This window comes from Gossypium hirsutum, chromosome D12, assembly GCF_007990345.1.
Source record: "Gossypium hirsutum isolate 1008001.06 chromosome D12, Gossypium_hirsutum_v2.1, whole genome shotgun sequence".
Taxonomy (NCBI): domain Eukaryota; kingdom Viridiplantae; phylum Streptophyta; class Magnoliopsida; order Malvales; family Malvaceae; genus Gossypium; species Gossypium hirsutum.
The window spans coordinates 60,452,330-60,472,618 of NC_053448.1; the positions used below are offsets into that span (position 1 = coordinate 60,452,330).

The 20,289-nt window shown below is 35.9% G+C and overlaps 3 protein-coding genes across 4 annotated transcripts; 2 read left to right on the forward strand and 1 right to left on the reverse strand.

Moving 5' to 3' along the window:
• The first annotated feature begins 527 nt into the window (after positions 1-527).
• On the forward strand, positions 528-3,850 carry LOC107947203 (vacuolar protein sorting-associated protein 26A). The gene is made up of 11 exons (XM_016881781.2): positions 528-879; positions 999-1,073; positions 1,157-1,231; positions 1,342-1,414; positions 1,555-1,599; positions 1,858-1,969; positions 2,288-2,354; positions 2,647-2,691; positions 2,827-2,882; positions 3,067-3,242; positions 3,345-3,850. Exons 1-11 carry the CDS (start codon positions 877-879, stop codon positions 3,518-3,520), a joined length of 903 nt encoding a protein of 300 aa, XP_016737270.1. The 5' UTR covers positions 528-876; the 3' UTR covers positions 3,521-3,850.
• Positions 3,851-4,761: 911 nt separating this feature from the next.
• LOC107947204 (molybdate-anion transporter) lies at positions 4,762-8,531 on the forward strand. The gene is made up of 8 exons (XM_016881782.2): positions 4,762-5,225; positions 6,029-6,173; positions 6,274-6,442; positions 6,832-7,102; positions 7,270-7,535; positions 7,628-7,843; positions 7,955-8,057; positions 8,179-8,531. The coding sequence occupies exons 1-8, from the start codon at positions 5,075-5,077 to the stop codon at positions 8,238-8,240; spliced, it is 1,383 nt and encodes a 460-aa protein (XP_016737271.1). The 5' UTR covers positions 4,762-5,074; the 3' UTR covers positions 8,241-8,531.
• A 1,233-nt stretch (positions 8,532-9,764) lies between these two features.
• On the reverse strand, positions 9,765-19,591 carry LOC107947205 (MAG2-interacting protein 2). Of its 2 annotated transcripts, none has more exons than XM_016881784.2 (12): positions 19,375-19,591; positions 19,242-19,290; positions 18,919-19,092; positions 18,427-18,628; positions 18,049-18,263; positions 16,806-17,811; positions 15,713-16,689; positions 15,137-15,225; positions 14,621-14,980; positions 13,090-14,326; positions 12,706-12,971; positions 9,765-12,606 (listed from the first exon to the last, which is right to left on the reverse strand). In XM_016881784.2, the coding sequence occupies exons 1-12, from the start codon at positions 19,465-19,467 to the stop codon at positions 9,991-9,993; spliced, it is 7,284 nt and encodes a 2,427-aa protein (XP_016737273.2). In that variant the 5' UTR covers positions 19,468-19,591; the 3' UTR covers positions 9,765-9,990. The 2 variants fall into 2 exon arrangements, with proteins under 2 accessions (XP_016737273.2, XP_016737272.2); XM_016881783.2 differs by having other exon boundaries at positions 18,049-18,269.
• Between the last annotated feature and the right edge of the window lie 698 nt (positions 19,592-20,289).

A 20,289-nucleotide genomic window follows, 5' to 3' on the forward strand; every position in this document is an offset into this window, starting at 1 on the left:
ACAAAACATTTGCTATCAAGAGCAGACATAAATTGTGCTACCAAGAGCAGACAATGGATTTTATTTAATAATATTTATATTTAGTATCCGAAGAACGTATGGAAGAGTGTTTTCTATTTTTGTTATATTCATAGAGAGACTATGAGTTGGAGTCAAGAGATTCAGTGTGTAGTTTCTCTTCTCAAGAGAAAATCATTGCTTACTTTAATTCTGAAATTATTATGGAATGCATTCATTATCTTATGGAGAGAGAAATCGAAGGCATTTTAAAGGAGCTTGAGTTACAGAAACTGAAAATTTGATTTCCATCAAGGAAATTGTACTGATTTAGAAACGGGGGAAGAATTGTTTTGTAATTGTTACGTTGTTTGTTTGTAGCAATTTTAGAAATTTATCATAAAGAAAAAGAAAAGTTCTATTCAAATTTCAGAGGCCTGTGAAAACCCAGCTTCTTCAAATTCAAGAGAAGTTAATGGGCCTATACAGCATGTATATTGGACAATTGAAGTCCCAAATCAAAGAGCTGGCACGGGCCACCACGAGTGGTTGTCCGGCCCAAATTATCCTGTTTTTCGCGACGGCGACAACGAGCTTTGTACTAGTACTGGACGCCACCAATCTTTGCTTTCCGATTCCCAACTGTCAAACCTCAAAAAGTCTTTGGGGTTCCCCTTCCTCGCCAACCTCGGATTTGTCGCTGCGGTCTAGGGTTTTCAATTCTTGCCGCGATTTCCGATCTCAATCCTTTTCTCTTTCAAAAAAAAAAAAAGAAAATCTTTAGCTGATACTCGATTTCGACCTGCCAATTGTCACTTGATCTCATCGTTTTTCCCGTCTATTCTTCTCGGCGATTTAGATTAATTAAATCGTAACAGCATGGTGAGATCGCACATTCTTTTTATTTATTTATTTTTTTACTTCGACTGGATTTTGCAGTTAAGACTCTAATATACCTTTTATTCGAATGCAATTCGAATTTCTTGATTTTGTTAAATTAGAATTTCCTGCTTGGAGCTTTCAAGCCGGCATGCAATATCTTGATCACATTTTCCGATGCTAAAACTCGCAAGCAGGTATGCTTCTAGATCACTGTGATTGTTCAATTTATTTTTCACGAGTCATAGTGCTGGAATCTGGATTATTGTTATGTGATTAGGTCCCCATGAAAAACGAAAATGGCCAAATGGTTATGGTACCGCTTTTCCAAAGTCAAGAAAATATTGCTGCGAAGGTATTTATTTCAACAGATTGAGGATCATAGTATTTGAGCTTTGTACTTGTAACTTTAAATGTACTACTATCAACCTTCAAATTTTGAAGATATTTCTTTGTCGCCTTCAGATCTCCATAGAACCACTTCAAGGGAAGAAAATTGAACATAATGGTGTGAAAGTCGAGCTTCTTGGTCAAATAGGTCGGTCCCTGTCCCTTGTTCAGTGTGTTGATCCCAATTTTTAAATATCATTCAGATGTGGTAGAAAGAATGAGGTTGAACATTTGAGAGTGTTGTTTCTTGTCGAATGAAATTTATACAAACTTTGATTTTGCTTGCAGAGATGTATTTTGACAGAGGCAACTTTTATGATTTCACCTCTCTTGGTGAGTACTGTAGTCTGACCTTACTGTTGTTTGCTTTTCCTGGAAATTGTTTCAACATTCTTCAACTTAGGAATTAATTTCCATTAGTTGCATTTGGAATGGATGTGGGTGAAAATAAAAACTCAAAGAGTACAGTTTGTGCTTTGCAGTTTGTGATATTTATATCCTTTTTCAGTCTGTTAAAATATTTTTGCATATAATAAGTTCTTGTAGACTGTTGAGTTTTTGTAATCTTTTGTATATCCATAATATTTGCAGTACGTGAGTTGGATGTTCCTGGGGATATATATGAAAGGAAAACTTACCCATTTGAGTTTTCTACGGTTGAAATGCCATATGAAACTTATAGTGGTGTGAATGTGCGGCTCAGGTATGCTACCCACTGCTTAAACTCTTTGAAGAATTTTGTTCATTTTTCTTTTGATCAATTTGAAAAGACTGGTTCCCTGATCACCAAAAGTTTGTTTGCTATGTATTTTCAAGGATTATTAATCAGTTTCTTATCATGATAATAGTTTTGGAGTACTTACCTTAATAAAGATTATAATTATCCCGATTCATGTTACTAAAAGATGCTTATTTTGAAGTTATGAAATGGTTTAGTTTTGTTTGTCTGATGATGAGGTTGTTAATTTGAGGCTATAATGTGACAACTCATCGTATAGTAGTTTGATTATGCTTTCCTCAGGTATGTCCTGAAAGTGACAGTCAGCCGTAATTATGGTGGAAGCATAGTGGAATACCAGGACTTTATGGTATGCAGCATCCACTTCCTTTTCTCTTCAATTTTTGCTTTCTTTATCTCATCTCCTTTTTGCTTAGCATACTATGGCTCCTTACTCTCATATGTACTAACACTATTATGCAAATAAGCATATACATTGTGTGCCACTAAAGGCAGAACTTAAATTGTCTGTCATGCTTTCCCCCTCATACCTGATATGCTTCTCTTATACACGAAAATCAGCATCAATCTATATAGCTATATACAATTTATCGGTTATGCAGTCTTGGCTACTTATCTTTTGCTTGGTTTATGTGTATCAGGTTCGCAATTATTCTCCACCTCCATCCATCAATAATAGCATCAAGGTGTGTGCAATAGTTTTAACTTATTCTTATGATTGTGAACATCAGATTGTTTGTTTCATCATTTGCTAATGAGCTGCTCACCACTGATTTCATTCATAATATTTAATTTTAATGAATATCAAATCCGATCTACAGATGGAAGTTGGAATTGAAGACTGCCTGCACATTGAATTTGAGTACAATAAAAGCAAGTAAGTCAAACATCTAATGATCTTGCTTAAATCTGGAAGAATAGGCTGGCTTAGGTCAGTGGTCATATAGGATTTAAGTTCTTGAACTTATACTACTATAAGAACCAAATTTCCAAGTCACTTTCTGTGAAGTAGTTTTGACTATATATTGAAGTTCTTACTTATTGAAATCCAATTTGCACAGGTATCATCTGAAAGATGTTATTATCGGCAAGATATATTTTCTTCTTGTGAGGATCAAGATTAAGAATATGGATCTTGAGATACGGCGTCGAGAGTCAACAGGATCAGGAGCAAATACCCATGTTGAGACTGAGACACTAGCTAAATATGAGTTGATGGATGGTGCTCCTGTCAGAGGTATGTTCATAACCTGTTTTCTTTGAAGGATGTTGATTTGGGCTGAAATTTTAGTTTTATTAAATTGTGTACTATGCTCATATCATGTTCTTGGTATTGAAGGTGAATCAATTCCAATCAGGCTGTTTCTCAGCCCATATGAACTGACGCCGACGCATCGCAACATAAACAACAAATTCAGCGTGAAGAATTACTTGAATCTCGTGCTTGTTGATGAAGAGGATCGTCGATATTTCAAACAGCAAGAAATTACGATATACAGGCTACTGGATTCCTGAGTAAGCATCATATACATGTAAACTTTAACATTCCATCCAGTAAAGAAGAACAGTGATTAAACTTGTGGTACCTTTGTAAAGCCGCGAAGCTTAGGGTTAAAACTTGAAGAAAAAGAAAATTACCGGAAGACAGGGTTGTTTATTTGGAAGGGCTATAATGGCTTTTGTATACTTTGCTTGCTAGATTTCAGCTGACTCGGAATTGATGCAGTTATTTACACGAGTGTAGTTACATTTTGATACGACCATTAGTAGGCCGCCACTGCCGATGAACATTATAGTTCAGAATTGTCAGTACATGTTCTGTGTAATTACATAACAATTGCATGATTTCTTTTTCCTTTTCCTCTCTAACCTTCAAAGGAAAACTCACTTTTTTCCGTGACAAAGCCCAAACTTCTGCAACACGATATAATTTCAAAATGTATTTAATATAAATCATTACAACAAAATCTTAAACACGCAAATTACACCAATACGCAGACTAGTCAAATTTGTTAATTGGATTAGTAGATTTGATTTGGGTTGGGTTAATTTGGATTTTAAGATTTTCGATTCAGTCTCGATTTTGGATTATTTTGAATTTGGGTGGTTCAAGTTGGGGTGGTTATGAGTTTGTATCATTTTGAGCATTGATCTATTTTAGTTATTTGATCAACTCATTTTGACCATGAGTTATTTTGGGATTTGGATTATATTAACTTTATATTATTTTGTGTTTGGATTAATTTTGAGTTCATGTATGAATTAAGTTGAGTTTATTGGTTCAAATTTTTAAACCTTTTAGAAATTTAAATTTAGAAAGATTTGAATATAAAAATTCAAACCATAATCTTTACATCTATAAATACCACATTAAGTATGGCGGCCTTTTCCAGTGCTATTTGAACCAAATCGGTCTAGCTAGTTAAATTGGAAAGTAATTAATATATCTATTTGGATAATGGGTTGAATCAACTTTTAAGCAAATAGCTTAAATTTAAAAATTGAATTAAAAATTGACAATTGAATAATTTTTTAAAATATTTATAAATTTTAATTAAATCGAAAACAAATTATTTGACGTATTAGACCATTGATTTGGTTATTAACCCATTCACTTTCCCACCGTCGCAGGTCTCCCGACCAAAAGGAGCCTTTGTCAAAGTACAAATGATGCCTACGCCATCTGAGCCACCGACACCTCCTCTTCCTTAATACTATTCATATCGGATAACCCAGATCCTGCCACGTGTTACATTCAAAATATAAAATTCCTATCAAGTTGTGCCAAACGCGTACTCCGATTCTGTTTCCCGTTTCATCCACAGTTACTCGTCCCCATCATTTATCCCACATCCAATATACCCATTACTTCTGAACACTTCAAATTGACCCACTCCTTTTCTCCATTAAAAGGTAAAAATCAAAATGCGAGCTCTTTTCATTGATTAAAAGCCCAACACATTGGCTTTCGTCTTCGCAACTTCATATTAAAATCTCTGCGTCCTCTCGCAGAAGGAAAAAAAGGGGAGAAAATTTGACCGTGAGTAGTAGTATTAGGCAGAAGAAACAATGGAACTGTTCTATTTCATGGTGTTCGGTGCATTGGGAGCAGTGGTTGCAGCATTAGAGCTAAGCAAGAACAGCAAAGATCGAATCAACACTTCCCCTGCTTTCAATTCCTTTAAGAACAATTACCTCGTTGTTTACTCTCTCATGATGGGTAACTATATAACTCCCCCTCATTTTTTTTTTTGTATTTACTCAGATCTGATTTAATTTCTGTCCTTTAGATCTCACTTTTCTTTTTACTCTTAACATGTATCTGATCTAATGCTGGTTTTTATTTGTGTGTGTGCGCGCGTGAATCCACAACCTATTCCCTAGATGTTCACTTTTAGAGTGTAATTGAATTTTTTTCTTTTGTGATTTGGTTTCACTTTGAAATGGAAAACGGGATAACCTGCATATGTTTCAGCTTGTAAAAGGAAAGAGTAAAGAAAATGACTTCCAATAAGCGTTATGTGGATTGTCGGTCCCTTTCTGTTTTCTGGTTGAGACATTGGATCTTTGTGTGTGTTGGTGATAGGTTGCTATTACTTGGATAAAGAAACAACCAAATCTTTGAGGATGAAACTATCCATTGTTGTTAGAGCTTACAGTGGAAGCCTTGAACTCGTGATTCTTGCTGAGTTTAGCACCGTTGTGTTAACTTCTTTAATAAGTTTTGTGGCAATAGATGTAGGGGTGATACGTATCTACTTGAGATTTAATGGTCTGAGATGCCATTGGTCATGAATTTGAATTGTATCAAAATTTGTGGTCAATCTAGCTTTTGATACAAGTCTTTTATGATGACATATCTGTAACGATCTTAATCAAATGCATCATAAACATATTACTACTTATGTTTGAATGATAACCTTCTGGAGGTATGATCTGGTAATTGTGAAAGATAACCTTCATGGTCATTGGGTGATATATCTGTCTTGCTGTTCTGATAAATGGTTGTTTATGTATCAATAGCTGGAGACTGGCTGCAGGGTCCATATGTTTACTATCTTTACAGTACATATGGCTTTGGAAAAGGGGAGATTGGACAGCTTTTTATTGCTGGTTTTGGATCTTCCATGTTGTTTGGCACAATTGTTGGATCTCTAGCTGACAAACAGTAAGCTTTTACTGTGGCTTCTGTTGTGATCCTGTCATACTCAATGAATGAATGTCTAAGGTTTTGTCTTAAATGCTAAAATACCTTTTGTTCTATTCAGGGGCCGAAGGAGGGCATGTGTTACTTACTGCATAACTTACATACTTAGTTGCATCACCAAGCACTCTCCTCAATACAAAATTTTGATGATAGGTCGTGTTTTGGGAGGTATCGCCACCTCCCTTCTGTTTTCAGCATTTGAGTCTTGGCTTGTTGCTGAACATAATAAGGTGAGCAATTGTTTTGTGCTCTTTACTCTTATGCATATCAGTCAAGCTTACAACTTACGGCATATATGTGTTTGATTTTGTGCCCTTTACTCTTGCTTCCTTACTATTATGGATGCTGTGTGTTAGTCTGTCAGGTTGTTTGCCACCATGCCCTATTTTGGGGGAAAAAAACAATGACAAAGACATTTAGCTTACATCTCATATTGAAAATGGTATATAGGAAAATGCAAACTTCGATTCTTGAACTTTCTATCATTGTTTTCAAAGATGTCAAGGCATGAACCATCTGTTTCTGCTTAGCTACATTCTCGCCTGCATCACTGATGTTGATATCTCCTTTAAATTTAATCTTGTTCTTACAATTCTATTTCTGCTTCTAATCTTTGCAGAGGGGCTTTGAGCAACAATGGTTGTCACTAACATTTTCTAAGGCAATATTTCTTGGCAATGGTCTTGTTGCCATTTTGTCTGGGTTGTTCGGGAACCTACTGGTTGATTCACTATCCCTTGGACCTGTGGCTCCTTTTGATGCTGCTGCATGCTTTCTTGCCATTGGAATGGCCATTATTTTATCATCATGGACTGAAAATTTTGGAGATTCCTCAGAAAATAAGGACCTGCTTACCCAGTTTAGGGGTGCTGCTGTAGCAATAGCTTCTGGTAGAGTTCAATATTTATTATAAACTCATACATTGATCAGATTGACAAGTTGCAGGCCAAGTACTGTCTCTTGATGCCTTCTTGTTGTCAGTCATCCTCCATCGTGCAATAATTATTTCCTTAGGTTTCTTTTTGTTCCCTTTAGTCTAATTTTTTGTGCACTTCAGATGAAAAAATTGCTTTGCTGGGTGCCATCCAGTCTCTGTTTGAAGGTTCAATGTACACCTTTGTGTTCCTTTGGACTCCTGCTTTGAGCCCCAATGATGAAGAGATCCCTCACGGTTTTATTTTTGCCACATTCATGTTGGCTTCTATGCTGGGAAGCTCCCTTGCATCTCGATTGATGGCTCGCTCATCACCCAGGGTAGAAAGCTACATGCAGATTGTTTTCGTGATTTCCTCTGCCTCTCTCCTGCTTCCCATTATAACTAATGTATGTTTGAACATCTCTCTCTCTCTCTCTCTATATATATATATCTGTAGATTATTCTATTGAGTGATTCCTAACTATATGGATTGTAACAGTTGTTGGTGCCTCCTTCAAAGGAGAAAGGCGGAAGCATCTCATTTGCTGGCTGTCTTCAGCTTCTTGGCTTCTGTACTTTTGAGGCATGTGTAGGGATATTCTGGCCATCCATTATGAAAATGAGATCCCAGTACATCCCAGAGGAAGCTAGGAGCACCATTATGAACTTTTTCCGCATTCCTCTCAACATCTTTGTCTGCATCGTGTTGTACAACGTATGTTATAAGCTTTTCTATAATAGCTTTATTTGATCATGTGCCATAGACCAAACCCAATAAAGCTTTAACTCTGTAACTAACCAGCTAATGTTTGTTTTGGCTGTGAAGGTTAATGCATTTCCCATCACTGTTATGTTCGGTATGTGCTCGATTTTCCTCTTCGTGGCCTCTATCTTGCAAAGACGATTGATGGCAATTTCAGACAAGCCAAGTATGTATACAACATCATATCACACCAAACATCCTTCATTTTCCTGTGTTATCTTTCAAGTCACTTCAAGCTGTTCTCTTTTCAAACATTTTGATGATGATTATTATTATTTTCTTTTCAGAGATGGAAAACTGGACAGCTATGAAAGAAAGGGACCCTGAGGCAGAGCCACTAAATGATTGAGAGTGATGTTTGGGCTACATACAGGGTCACCAAGGATTTTCTTGGTAGGTAGAAAGCAACAACATAACTCATTTCCCTTTTAGAGATGCAATTGCTACTTGATACAGATTGGAGGGTTTGTATTTTGATTTCATGGTAAAAGAGGTAAAAATACAGTGTATAAGAAAATAGGGGTCTACCCAATAAAGAAGATATGAGTTATATAATAGGTCATTATCGACTATTCATGATTTGTTTTTTTTTGGCTGTCAGTAGTTCAGCATTAAAAATAATTAACCAAGTTTCAAAATCTTTCTGATTTTGATATTATTCTTTTTTTCTAGAGTGCTTCATAATTCTTAATGGGTACGTGGTTTAGATTTTTTTTTAACATAAAGGGTAAGGGTAGTCTTTGTCCAGAAATTGAATATGATGTCAATCGAAGACTTGATTTTATGTTTAAGTTGATTAATATAATCACTGATTTCAGAATCTAACTGTTTGGATAGATTGGTTGGATAAAAAATCATAAAATATCGGTTCAGAATAAGAGTTGGAATGGTTAACTTGTGAATCGAGTACTCGATTGGTCGGATCGATTGAATTGAAAATTAAATTAGTTTAATTTTTTTCTTTTAAATATTTTAAATAATTTATTCAATTAATTGAATAAACTCCATCAGATTATTTTAGATATAATTAGTTTTTTAAAATTTCTCTTCTTTTGATGAGTAGGTGAAAATGGTTTTATTTCCAAAGTCATAATACGAACTAAATTATTCCATGCAGAAAGAAAGAGAACATTAGAAATGCCATCTATTTACTCGATTCACTCAAAGCAATGTCTAGTTTTAAGCCGGACAAGATATTCTCGCTCGGCTAGACGTGATAAAGCCTGTTATATTTAATCATTATTATTCATGATAATTAATCTAATATATTAATTAATATGATTCTGACTATCATTAATAATTAATTAATATTACATGAATATGTTGAATCCAAAATTTTATTGTATATATAAATAAAATAAAATAAAATTTAATGTCAATTTTGTTATATAATAAATAATAATTTTGTTAGTTTAAAAGTGTTTCTAATTTGTATTAATGTGTTATATATAACAAAATTGAAATTCACTCTAAATTTGGACTTTTATTTCTTATCAATTTTATTTTTTTACCAATATTAAAAATACATGATGGAGGTTTGAGATTTGTATTAATTCTTTTTCCTTGAAAAAGGGGTATTTATAAGAGGAGGGCTTGATGTGGGCAACTCTATCATTATCACTTCTTTAATAATCTGGATATACGTAGGTGAGCTTAAGAAACCGAAAAGATTAAAAAGATTAGATCTGATGTAATAACTATCCTTGGTGACGATGCTCGTGCACGTTAATTTAATAATGCATAAACTAAATCGCAGATGAAAGTACTGACTATCGCCACCACAAAAATTTAGAATTCTTAACTAAATACCAAACCGAGCAGCAATCAAGATACAATAATAATTCATTTTCTATAAAAAAGAAAGAAAGAAAGATTCAATAAATCACATAAATTAGATCCTTCATCCAATCCATGACGATTACAAGTATACGAAAACTTGTCCTCTCAGGTACTTTGGGTCGACGACCCCCCTAAAATTTTGTGTACATTATCCAAAATTACAAATATCCATTACTTTTCATGGTCTTTTGCTAGTTTCTACAATGACTCTGCAAAGCTCCATGATTTTTTCTTAAAAGCCGCTCAAAGCAGGCTTTTCTTTATCTATTGCTTTCATTCTTAGGAAGTAGTGACAAAGCAGATTGAAGTGAGTTCCCTAACTTGTCTCTCAAGCTTGAAACTGTGTTCTTCAATGGTTCGTAACAACTCGTTTCATCAATCTTGTTGTGTTCTTGTACCTGGAATTGTCTCTCCAAGTATCTTCTAAGACTTGCCTCTGCAATGTTGATGAGTCTAAATGAAGCATTTGTGTGCATGAATTTTGTGATCATAAATCCTGCTAGAATCAGCTGATCTGCCTTAACGAGCTCCAATATGAATGTGGGGAACAAGATTCTTGCAAATAGAAACAAGATGTCTCCCTTGGTGTTTCCATGTTCATTGCTTCCTTCCTTTCTAAGCTTTGGCAATTGTGCTTCTTGGAACTGATGAGAGAAATTGCCTACTAAATAGCAGACATAGGAGAAAATAGTGCCGAAGGAAGATTTGTTGATGACAGTTGATAAAATCCCTGAGGAGAGGATTAGCGTTAAGAACTCGTGGTCGTTGGCAATGTCAGAAGTACCTTGTTTCATCTTGTTTTCGAGTGCAGTCAAAGACTCCACCTGCAACCCGTCATAAGGAAGTAAAAGCATCATCTTTGAAGCCATGAAACAATCCATTCCGAGTACGATGTCATTCAAGTTCCTTGCATCGCCTTCATCAAGTAATACTCCACCGGGTTTTGATATGGATTGGTCAATCAGCTTTAAGACATCTTTAACTCGAGATGCTTTAATAAGGAGCTTGAAAATCTCTGTCCAAGACTCGTGTAAAGGATGGATCAAAAGCGAATCCCCTTTCTTTTCTCTCTCCAAAGGTTCAATTTCCTGAAAGCTCTCCCATCCTTCATCCCAATCATCGCTCCAGCTATTTTCTGCATTAGATAATTCTGGAGAGGCTTCCTCTTCTTTCTTAATCATGAAAAGCCCTTCCCACTCTTCCAAAATGACTACCAAAACATCGAGATGAGGATCTGCATTGGCAATGGCACACAATTTTAAGAAGCAAGAAACTGCCGTATCAACACTTGATAGGTCATCGGGGGTGATTTCAAAGCCAGGAGAAATGGCTGCCATAAGTTGAGATGATCTCAGGGCAACTAAAGTACTTGTAAACCTGCTGGAAGTATCTATTTGCTCGGGCAACCCATCATTTGAAGTAATTTGGCTCTTGTTATTAGCACATAGTGACTCATCCCACCCTACCCATGGATGAACATTTAGCTGCAGCTCAGAAGATAAACCCTTCACACTTTTACCAGCGATAAATTGCATAAGCTCTAAGACATGAACTCGAACATTACTAGCTAGCAGCAAATCTTCAGAGAATCTGGCAAGTCTTTCCCAAACTGCACACCTGACTTTCTTTAACTCGTTGAAATCACCCTCTAAATTGCTCAGGGATGATATCAACTGATATAATTTCTGGTGTTCCCGAGATCCATTAGCCAAATCCTGTAAAATTGGTTCTAGCACTTTTAAATAAAGATGGGAAAGATTCTGGAACTCAGTTTCAGCTGACGCAGTTACAGTGGTTGCATGGTGTTGCAGTGCTTCAACAAATACTTCTGAAATAGTGGCGAAACCACAGCCAGAAAATATCATAGCTCTGCAGAAAGTGAAAATGTCTCTAGAAGGGTCACTGATTAAACCATTTTTGACATAGTCAACAATGGTGCTCCAGCTCTGACTAGGAGAAACAGAGTCCTCCATTACCAACTTCATGAAAACCTTTAAACAACTCATTAAGCAACCTGGGTGGAACTTGATTTTCTCTACAGAAATCTCAGCGGAAGCAAATTCTTGCATTTCTTCAGTCAACCTGATCCAGAAATTCAAAAGGAAGATCAAGCAGTCTTGCCATGTCGAGTTATCAGGTAGATTCTCATATGCACCATCTGGAGGTAAGATTACAATGAAATATTGCTTCATAATATCCAATGCCTCTGAAGGTTCTAAGAGTATAATATGTTTTCTACACAAGTCATATATATGCTCAAGTTCACTGCTTGTGTTCAGAAAAGTTTCAGGGTTCTTAGTGCTAAACTCTGTTCTAAATCTATCATTCAATTTTGTCAATAAACGCAGTATATAATGTTTGTGGACATCCTGCCACGATATGAGACCCTCAGGCACTGGATCCCTGTAGACACTGACCAGAGTCTTTACCATTTCAGACAAAGCTTCCAAGCTAAATTCATTGGTATGAGCATAGACTTCACTACTGAAACACTGCAGATTCAAACCACCTAATCCAGTAATATTTTTGAAGTTCAGGTCTTTCACAAAGGAAATTCTTTTACATTCTTGCTCAATAACCTTGTAATAATGAACTAATCCCAAAGATAATGCATGTGTTTGATCCGAGAGTATCATTGGTAAAGGTTCTTTGCTTTCCTCTAACTTCTTATAGCAGTCAGAGAGGAGGCTATAGATGTAAGCAAGGCGGTGCTTATTACAACCATCAACTGCAGGGTATACGATCAATGATACGGTTTTGATAGTTTCAGCAGCATTATCAAGTATTTCTCCCTTAATTTCTGAGATCTCAGCCATGATGTCATCATTGGTCCAGATCTCAGAAATAAGGATTGAAGTTAAGTACCTGAGTATTACCTGCAAAAGAAAAAAAAAGGTCATTTAATGGCTTAGAAGGGCATACCATAATAATCTACCATTTTGAGCTAAGAAACATATACATGCACGGCCACATACCTCAGCTCTGTTTAGGCCATAGGTATCAGCCATTCTCAAAGTATCCTTTAAAATGTGCTTCTTCTCCAATGTCAAAGATTCAATTAGAGAAAAAATGACACTCTCAATGTAACTGGCATCACCAGACAGAAAACGTGTAGTTTCAACCCCAGGAATTATTTGCTCTAAGAATCTAGAATGTTCTGTGACACGCTTTTTCTCTTCTAATTTTAGTTTCCATTCCCTCCAAAATGAGGATTGTACTGCATCGATCCTATTTATGTCATCTGAAAACAAGTAAAACAGAAAAAAGGAACATCATTGCATGAAAGTGCATGTAGGATAGTGCAAGCAAAATTATGTGGTCTGGTTTAAGCAGTTAACTACAGGAACTAAGTCTATTACCAGCATTAAGTGGCTTATTCTTTTCTCTAAACTTCCCGAGTAGCAGCTCTCTCCTCTGAGTAGGACCTTCACAATCAACTCCAGTATTATGTAATATGCTATAGGTCATTCCAACATTCATAATACTACATGTTTCGAGGTAGTTTTCCCTTGTTCTCAGCTGCTCTTCAATTACTTGTACACCACTAAAAGCATCCACAAGATTTAATAGGAAGGAACAACCAATGACATCTTCCTCTTCAGTAGCTGGCGGTTCTAAAATTGATTTTGCCAGAGAAGCAATCAAATCGTCTCTAGGAGCAAAACCATTCCTCGCCAACCAGGACAAAATAGTTATCACAGTTTGTGTTCTTACACTTACATATTGCTTCCCAGGAATCAAGCCAGAAGTAAATTTCTTACTGTAATCTTCTTTTCTAGTTAATTCAAGCAACCATGGAAGTTGTATTGCAGCAAAAGATAAAATCTTTCCATTTTCTTGCAAAATCAGATCCCAATTTGTTCCATTTTCAACAGGCAGATTTTTAGCAACAAGAGAAAGCGTATTTTTAATGCTACTGAAATGACTTTCTTGATCAGCACCATTAAACCCATCAGCCAGTTCAGATGAATTTTTCAGGTCGACAATATCTTGAATACTGTAACCTGGAAGTGAGATTACGGAGGAACCTTGAATGGAGAAATTCGGAGCATTGGTCCCTGTCAACGTCATCAAAGTCTCACACTGCCCTTGCATGTCTAAATCTTTCCATGCAAGGAGCAACTCACTAATTGACTCCTCATCACAATGGCTCAAAGCAAAACCCAGTAGCTGCTTTCGAGAACTAATGTCCATATTCTCAAAAGGACCCCTTGCTAGAGCAGCACATAAATCCCAAACAAGACCATGACCCTTTTTGGCCAGAACAAGGCAGAGATCAAAGGCCAACTGCAGATCACCTGAAACTGCAGCTTCCCTAGCAATAACTTCCTCCACAGCTGATATTTCATCCAAGGAGCTCAATCCAAGAAGTTTGGCAACCTCAATTAGTTCATCAACATGTAGATAAGCTCCAGCTTGACTTGTGACTGCCATTTTAATAATTTCCATTGGATCTTTTATTTGCCTAAATTGCACTGGTAGAAGAGTCACTCCAAGGTATGGAAGTTTAACAGTAAGTGCATCAATAATATCAGCCTCTGCTTTAACATTTCTGCTACTTGGAAATAAGTTCAGGCATTCCTTAGCCTTCCAGATCTGAAACAAGTTAAAGCAACACAATCAATTTTTTGTTTTCTGAATGAAAAACAAAAAGAAAAAACAGTATATTTCATTCCTTTTGACATCATTGAACCACAATATGAATTTATGCTGTCATCATTGAATCACAATAGCTCAATCAGTTGAACAGGGATTCGATTGATTTTAATGATCATAACAGAGGAATCATACATGAGATTAATCTTTTAGAAGGATACCAGAGTTTTGGATTATTAAGCTATTCCTGTATAAACTAAGCCATAAAAGATCATGAACTGACTCCAAACTTACTTCAGAGCAAGACAGACTTGAAGCTGAGAAGAAATACTCCCTTGCAGCTTGAATAACAAGATTTTCTGCTTTTTCTGTTGCCAAGGATGCTGAACTCGTACCCCTTAAGTAACTTCTTGCAAGAGAAAACTTCCCTGCTTTTAACAGTCCTCTACAGAACTCTGTTAACAGATATTCAAGGTCCAGAAAAGGAAAAGCCTTCTCCTGCAAGCACAGCATATCACGCCACATGTTTGCCCACTCATTATCAGATCGGCCAGGCTGACGGCGGATAAATTTTGAGAGTATGAGGCGAATAATCTGTTTTACACCTTTTTCATCAGAATGGGCTTCTAAGAAAAAATTCATTGGTTTTGGGACCTGTAGAAAAATATCATCAACATAGACTTAGTCTACCTATAGCATTGAGCTCTGCAGGATAAACACCTCAAACTGATGCTTAAAAGGGAAACAATTAGAAACAAAAATTCACACTCACATTTGTCATGATAAAAGCATAGAAGAATGAAGACAAACCTGGTAAAAGGCCAAAAGTCTCCCTGCTTCTATATGGCCTTCTGCCACTTTACATCTTTGATCAAGGATGCCAATGCATATTTCAGAATCTGAATTAATTATAGATGGAGAATAAGAGCTCAATGTGACAAAACTGAGGCCTAAAGTTATAAAGGGATCTGGAATCAAAGAAGTGACGGACCCAGGTGGAGAAATGGAAACAACTCAAGCCCTAGGAGGATGAAAAGGAGGAGAAAGACAGAGAACCAGAGCATATATGACTTCTAAAATCTTAATTCACTCAAAACTCTCCATCTTACTTACAGCCCTAAATTAAACCTTATATAGCCTTATTTCCTAAAGTAAAAGATTTTTAAATGCCACTAATATAATCCAGCATGGTAGGACCTAACCAGTCTGTGCACAATATAAGGACACTACCAAGATGAAATGAAAATCATAATTCATTCCAAGCCCCTTCACACTTTGTACAATCATGTGAAACTGATTAATGATTAACAACAAAAAGAAAAACAGATTGGAAGTAATAAAGTAGAATATTTTGAGCGAGTTGGGTCCATTTGATGCAGAAACTACCTTGCTTATGCGGAAGCTTTGATAATATTGCAGACATGGTACTCCACCTATCTGTAACTGTAAATAAGTATACACATTGCAGAGCACAATCTACAACTTCAACCTCATTCTTGAAGAAGCCACAGCTTTGGAGCTCCCTGCACCCTTCCTCAATAACCATCAAGCATAAATCTAATTTATTGGCCAAAGATATCACTTTTAGCCATCTAACCAGAAATGACTCACCCTTAGTATGATCTACTTCGGAATGGCCATCTGCAGTGTGCTGTTGGGTAGCCAAGGTAACACTATGGGACCTTTTGTGCATAAATGGAATTGCCTTATTCCGTAATGATTCAACAACATTTTCCTCTTTGCACCTTTGAAGCATTGTTCTAAATTTTTCATAGTCAGATAATTGTTCCCATGCAACAAGACTCATGCTGGTACTTATCTCACCATCATTATCAGCATAAACCAGCTGGTGCAGGTATGAGATGTCCTCATGAAACTGCTTTAACCCATAGACACCCTTCTGGCAAGCAAAGTCAATCAAGCAGAGGCAGTTGTCCAGCAACCCACTGTAGGAATCAATATCTCTAGCTCTATTCTTATACCAAACTGCAAGGTCATCTGTTGAAGGCCAAAAAAATCCTAGCAATCTCTTGACAACAGGTTCAGTTCTAATTTGACTCCCAATGTCATGGTTCTCGGGTAATTTATTAATAAAACTTACCATTTTGTCACATTCAACCCAATCTTCTTCCCTCATAGCAGTACTTGCAGGAGGAGACTTTCCAGGAAGCAGCTGCGCATATGTTTGCACAGGAATTGTTTCAGGAATAGCGGCCAAAATATCTAACATGAAATGAACAAGTGAATAAGGATGACGCTTGAACAGGAGGTTTAAAGCCCCAATTTTCCCCGTTTCAGCAAGTGCAATGGCTGCTTCATTCATTGGCATAACACGGAACTTGCTGTATTCCTGCACGGAAAACCTACAAACCCCATGTCATTAAACCATCGATCAGTAGAAACAAAAGAAAGTGGAAACCTCTATACATTCAAAACTAGAAGTAGCATGTGCAACTATTAAAAGCTCGAAAGCACATACCTGCCCATGTTTATCCCAATCAATGTTTCCAACCTGTCATGGAATTGCAACAGCTGAAGTCTAGACATACGGAAATCCCAAATCTCATCAGATTCTTGGCTGTTTGATTCAGAGAATTTGTATCCGTTAGTTAACTGCAGGCCAAATGCAAGTAAAGCCTTTGCTACTTCTTCTGATGACCCAACTTTATTTACACACTCAGAAAGCACAAAAACTTTATCTTTAATGTTTGACAAGAAGGCATGTATGTCGTTTATTCCTTGGCCAGAACCCAACCACTGTGACTTTAGAACTTCATCCCTATCCAATCCATGACGGTCAGCAAAGTCCAAGGCAGCTTGATGCTTGGAACTACCAATTAGTATCTTAAACATTTCAGGAACAGATCTTTCTGAGAAAGATCTCAAACTCCAATGCAACTTAGAAATGTCAGATAGATTGGATCCATTTTCAGAAGTTTCCTCTCTTTGATTCAAGTCATGTGTTATTCTATTACTATTAGATAAATCAAACTCATTTTCAGATGATAAACTCTCTAAAACAAAAAGATATCCTTCAAACTGCTGTACCCTTTCTACAACAGGCTGAGAATATATAGGTTCATTCTCTATTAGTTTCAGACCACTAAGAATGTCAAGCATGGTAACAAAGCCATTTCGTTTACCAAGAGTAAGAATGTGGTCAGACCACCAAGTAAAATCAACAATGTCAGCTAAAATTTCTGAGCATCCATTTAACAGTTCATCGGTCACTTGAGAATTAGTTCTCACTCTGAAAGCAAAACTCGTAACCAAACAGCTTTCTTTATCCAGCTTAAAGATATGCAAACATCCATTCATATCCAAAGTGGCAATATAATTTCCTTGGCGTGAAATTAACACCTTTGGGTAGGCAAGATGAGCTGCATAACCTTGTTGCTCACCGTAAAGGCCCTCAAATTGAGTAGAGGCTACAGGCTCCAAAACCAAATCCTGACCTTTACGCCAAAGAGAAAGATAACAGGATCCTATAAAGAATGATAAAAAGGAACTATTAAGTCTTAAACTAAAAGGTGATAATGGTAAAAGTTCATCTGCTCATCCAATCCTCTATCATACAGGTACAAATGCTTATTTGATTAAGTTTAGTACTTTTAACAAAGCCTAGAAGATTTGAGACATGCAACATAATGGTTTAAAGACAGTTCAAATTTAAGATCTGAGTTTTCATTTAAGGTCAAGGAGAATAAAGTATATAACCATACCAGATTTCCTATCAGCAGTAATGGAGTTGCCACCAGCACTACCAACAACAACAAGCAAAGAAAGTTCTGGACAATAGTCAAAGCAGAAAACATTCCGAGGGAATTGCTTTTTTAAAGCTAAGCCACTGTTGATTGTAGAGGAGGAAATAGAGGCACTTGGCTCTTGACTGATCTCAATTTGATGAAAAGCTCCATCAGATGTCAAAACGGTGAAGCTACACCTGAAAACAAGCCCATTAAATACATGCATGTAGTAATTCTTTACCTTCTATAGTACTTTAATATATTTAGAAATCCAAGCAACATGATCATCAAGCAAAAGTTGTTATATGAATTCATACCGGAAATAAAACTAGCATGAGCGAAACAAAAGCTTACAAGAAAGACTGTTTTACATCAGACTCATCCGGTGCAATCAGACCTATTACTTTTGAAGATACTTTTAGATGTCTTGTAGTAATCCTTGTTATCTCTTCACCATTTGCTTTAATAAAATACACTACATCAGCATCATCAACGATTCCAAGGATATCATGAGATTCTGACCAAGCTCCACATGTACACGAAATAATGCTGTGACCTGATGCATAGAAGCCAAGTTGGAGACCATTATAAACTGCAAGGAACAGCTTCTATAAAGAACTTATAATTCTAACTTTAACCAAAAAGAAATATATTTTCTTCTGCCTCAAGCTATAACATGGAATGAGTACAATCTTATAACAAGAACTCTTTTCCTGTAATTATCACGAGTTTCTTGTTATGAATCTAAATCACCCCGAACCTTTTATCCTTCTATCAGTAAAAAGAATCTAAATATATGTTCATCAGAAAAATAATTGAGCATAAATTAGAGAACACAAATCTTACTTGTAAAAATGCCAAAAGGTTCCTGGTAATCATCCTCCTTGCGCAATATAGTGACTTGATTTCCAGCAGCCACAGCGACACGCTCACCTCTAGGGGATACAATCAATGACACTGGTTTTTTTATTTTCTTCGGATTCTTATTGCCAACCAATTTCTCTTTCAGCTGACTTACACCTTCACTCAACAAAAGAATCAATTTTTTAAACAATTCTATCAACTACATATATTATACTAAAAACAAGAATAGTTACTAATCATATCAGTATCGCAATTGAATTACATAAAAAAGAATAAAGGTGTTTAAATAATTAAATCTAGTATACCTCGAGAGGAAAGAAACGATAAGAAACCGCCTTTATCAGCTTCACTTGACTGAATTTAGAGAAGAAAAAATAGAAAATTGTAAAACTGAGCTGATTTGTAAGAATAAAATAAAGTTAAAGGAAAAGAGGAGACCTGTTGAAGAGGAAGAGGAGGATAATTGGAAGTGAAAGGCCGGGAGGCGTGATGACGTGCTTCGAATAGCACTTCTCTAACAGATTCCTCCATGGCCGGTGCCTTGCGCCAGCTACTGTCCCTCTGTTCTTCAAGATCTCAATTCAATTACCTTTTTTTTTCTCTTTATTACATAAAAAATTATATGGATGAAGAAGAAGATGAATCGCAAAACAAATTACTTGGGAAAATAACGGGTTGAAAAGGGAAAAAAACAACAAAAAGGCTATGAATAAGACAGCCCATCTTGGCTGGTCGTTTAATTACTGCTTCTAAAAAGGGGCCTCTTCAGCCTAAATGGGCTTTAGAAGCTTTTTCTTTCTCATTTAGGGTTTATTGGGCTGCATACAGTAAATGAGCTCCATCCAGATTTTAGTCTTCAATTGAAGAGATCATGTTGAGAAGAAAAATCGAAAAATGGAAATCGATTTGAATCTGTTAAGAAATGGGTAAAAATAGCTTGTATACTAGTTATTCAACTCGAATTATATTTTTATTTAATTTATTAATTTGTTATGAATGTAAAATTTATTTTATATTTAAAATAGTAAAAAATTAACCTTAAAACATTATATAAAAAAATTGTTTTTGAAAAGATTCTATATAAAAATTATTGATTTTTTTTATTTTATTTGAATTTTAAGATATATATATATAATTATGGCACAACTAGCCATCATGAATTTCAATTTTTTTTTAAACATCGCGTAATAAAAATTTTAACTATTAATGTTTATAATTTTGTCAATTTGACACTTATTTTGTTAGTTAAATTTGACTATCACCATTTAAAGAGAGTCAAATTTGACAATCAATCTTTTAAAAAGAGTCGAATTGATGTTGAATTTTAAACACGATAATCCAAGTGTACTTCAT

Excerpts from the sequence above, each read along its gene's own strand:
- LOC107947203 (XM_016881781.2), top strand. Across the intron at positions 1,074-1,156 it reads ATGCTAAAACTCGCAAGCAG|GTCCCCATGAAAAACGAAAA; the intron begins GTATGCTTCTAG and ends TTATGTGATTAG. Across the intron at positions 2,883-3,066 it reads TTTGAGTACAATAAAAGCAA|GTATCATCTGAAAGATGTTA; the intron begins GTAAGTCAAACA and ends CAATTTGCACAG.
- LOC107947204 (XM_016881782.2), top strand. The coding sequence starts at position 5,075 with ATGGAACTGTTCTATTTCATGGTGTTCGGTGCATTGGGAGCAGTGGTT. Across the intron at positions 6,174-6,273 it reads GGATCTCTAGCTGACAAACA|GGGCCGAAGGAGGGCATGTG; the intron begins GTAAGCTTTTAC and ends TGTTCTATTCAG. Across the intron at positions 7,103-7,269 it reads TGCTGTAGCAATAGCTTCTG|ATGAAAAAATTGCTTTGCTG; the intron begins GTAGAGTTCAAT and ends TGTGCACTTCAG.
- LOC107947205 (XM_016881783.2), bottom strand. The coding sequence starts at position 19,467 with ATGGAGGAATCTGTTAGAGAAGTGCTATTCGAAGCACGTCATCACGCC. Across the intron at positions 18,629-18,918 it reads ACCTTTTGGCATTTTTACAA|GTCACAGCATTATTTCGTGT; the intron begins GTAAGATTTGTG and ends TCTATGCATCAG. Across the intron at positions 12,972-13,089 it reads GAATAAGCCACTTAATGCTG|ATGACATAAATAGGATCGAT; the intron begins GTAATAGACTTA and ends ACTTGTTTTCAG.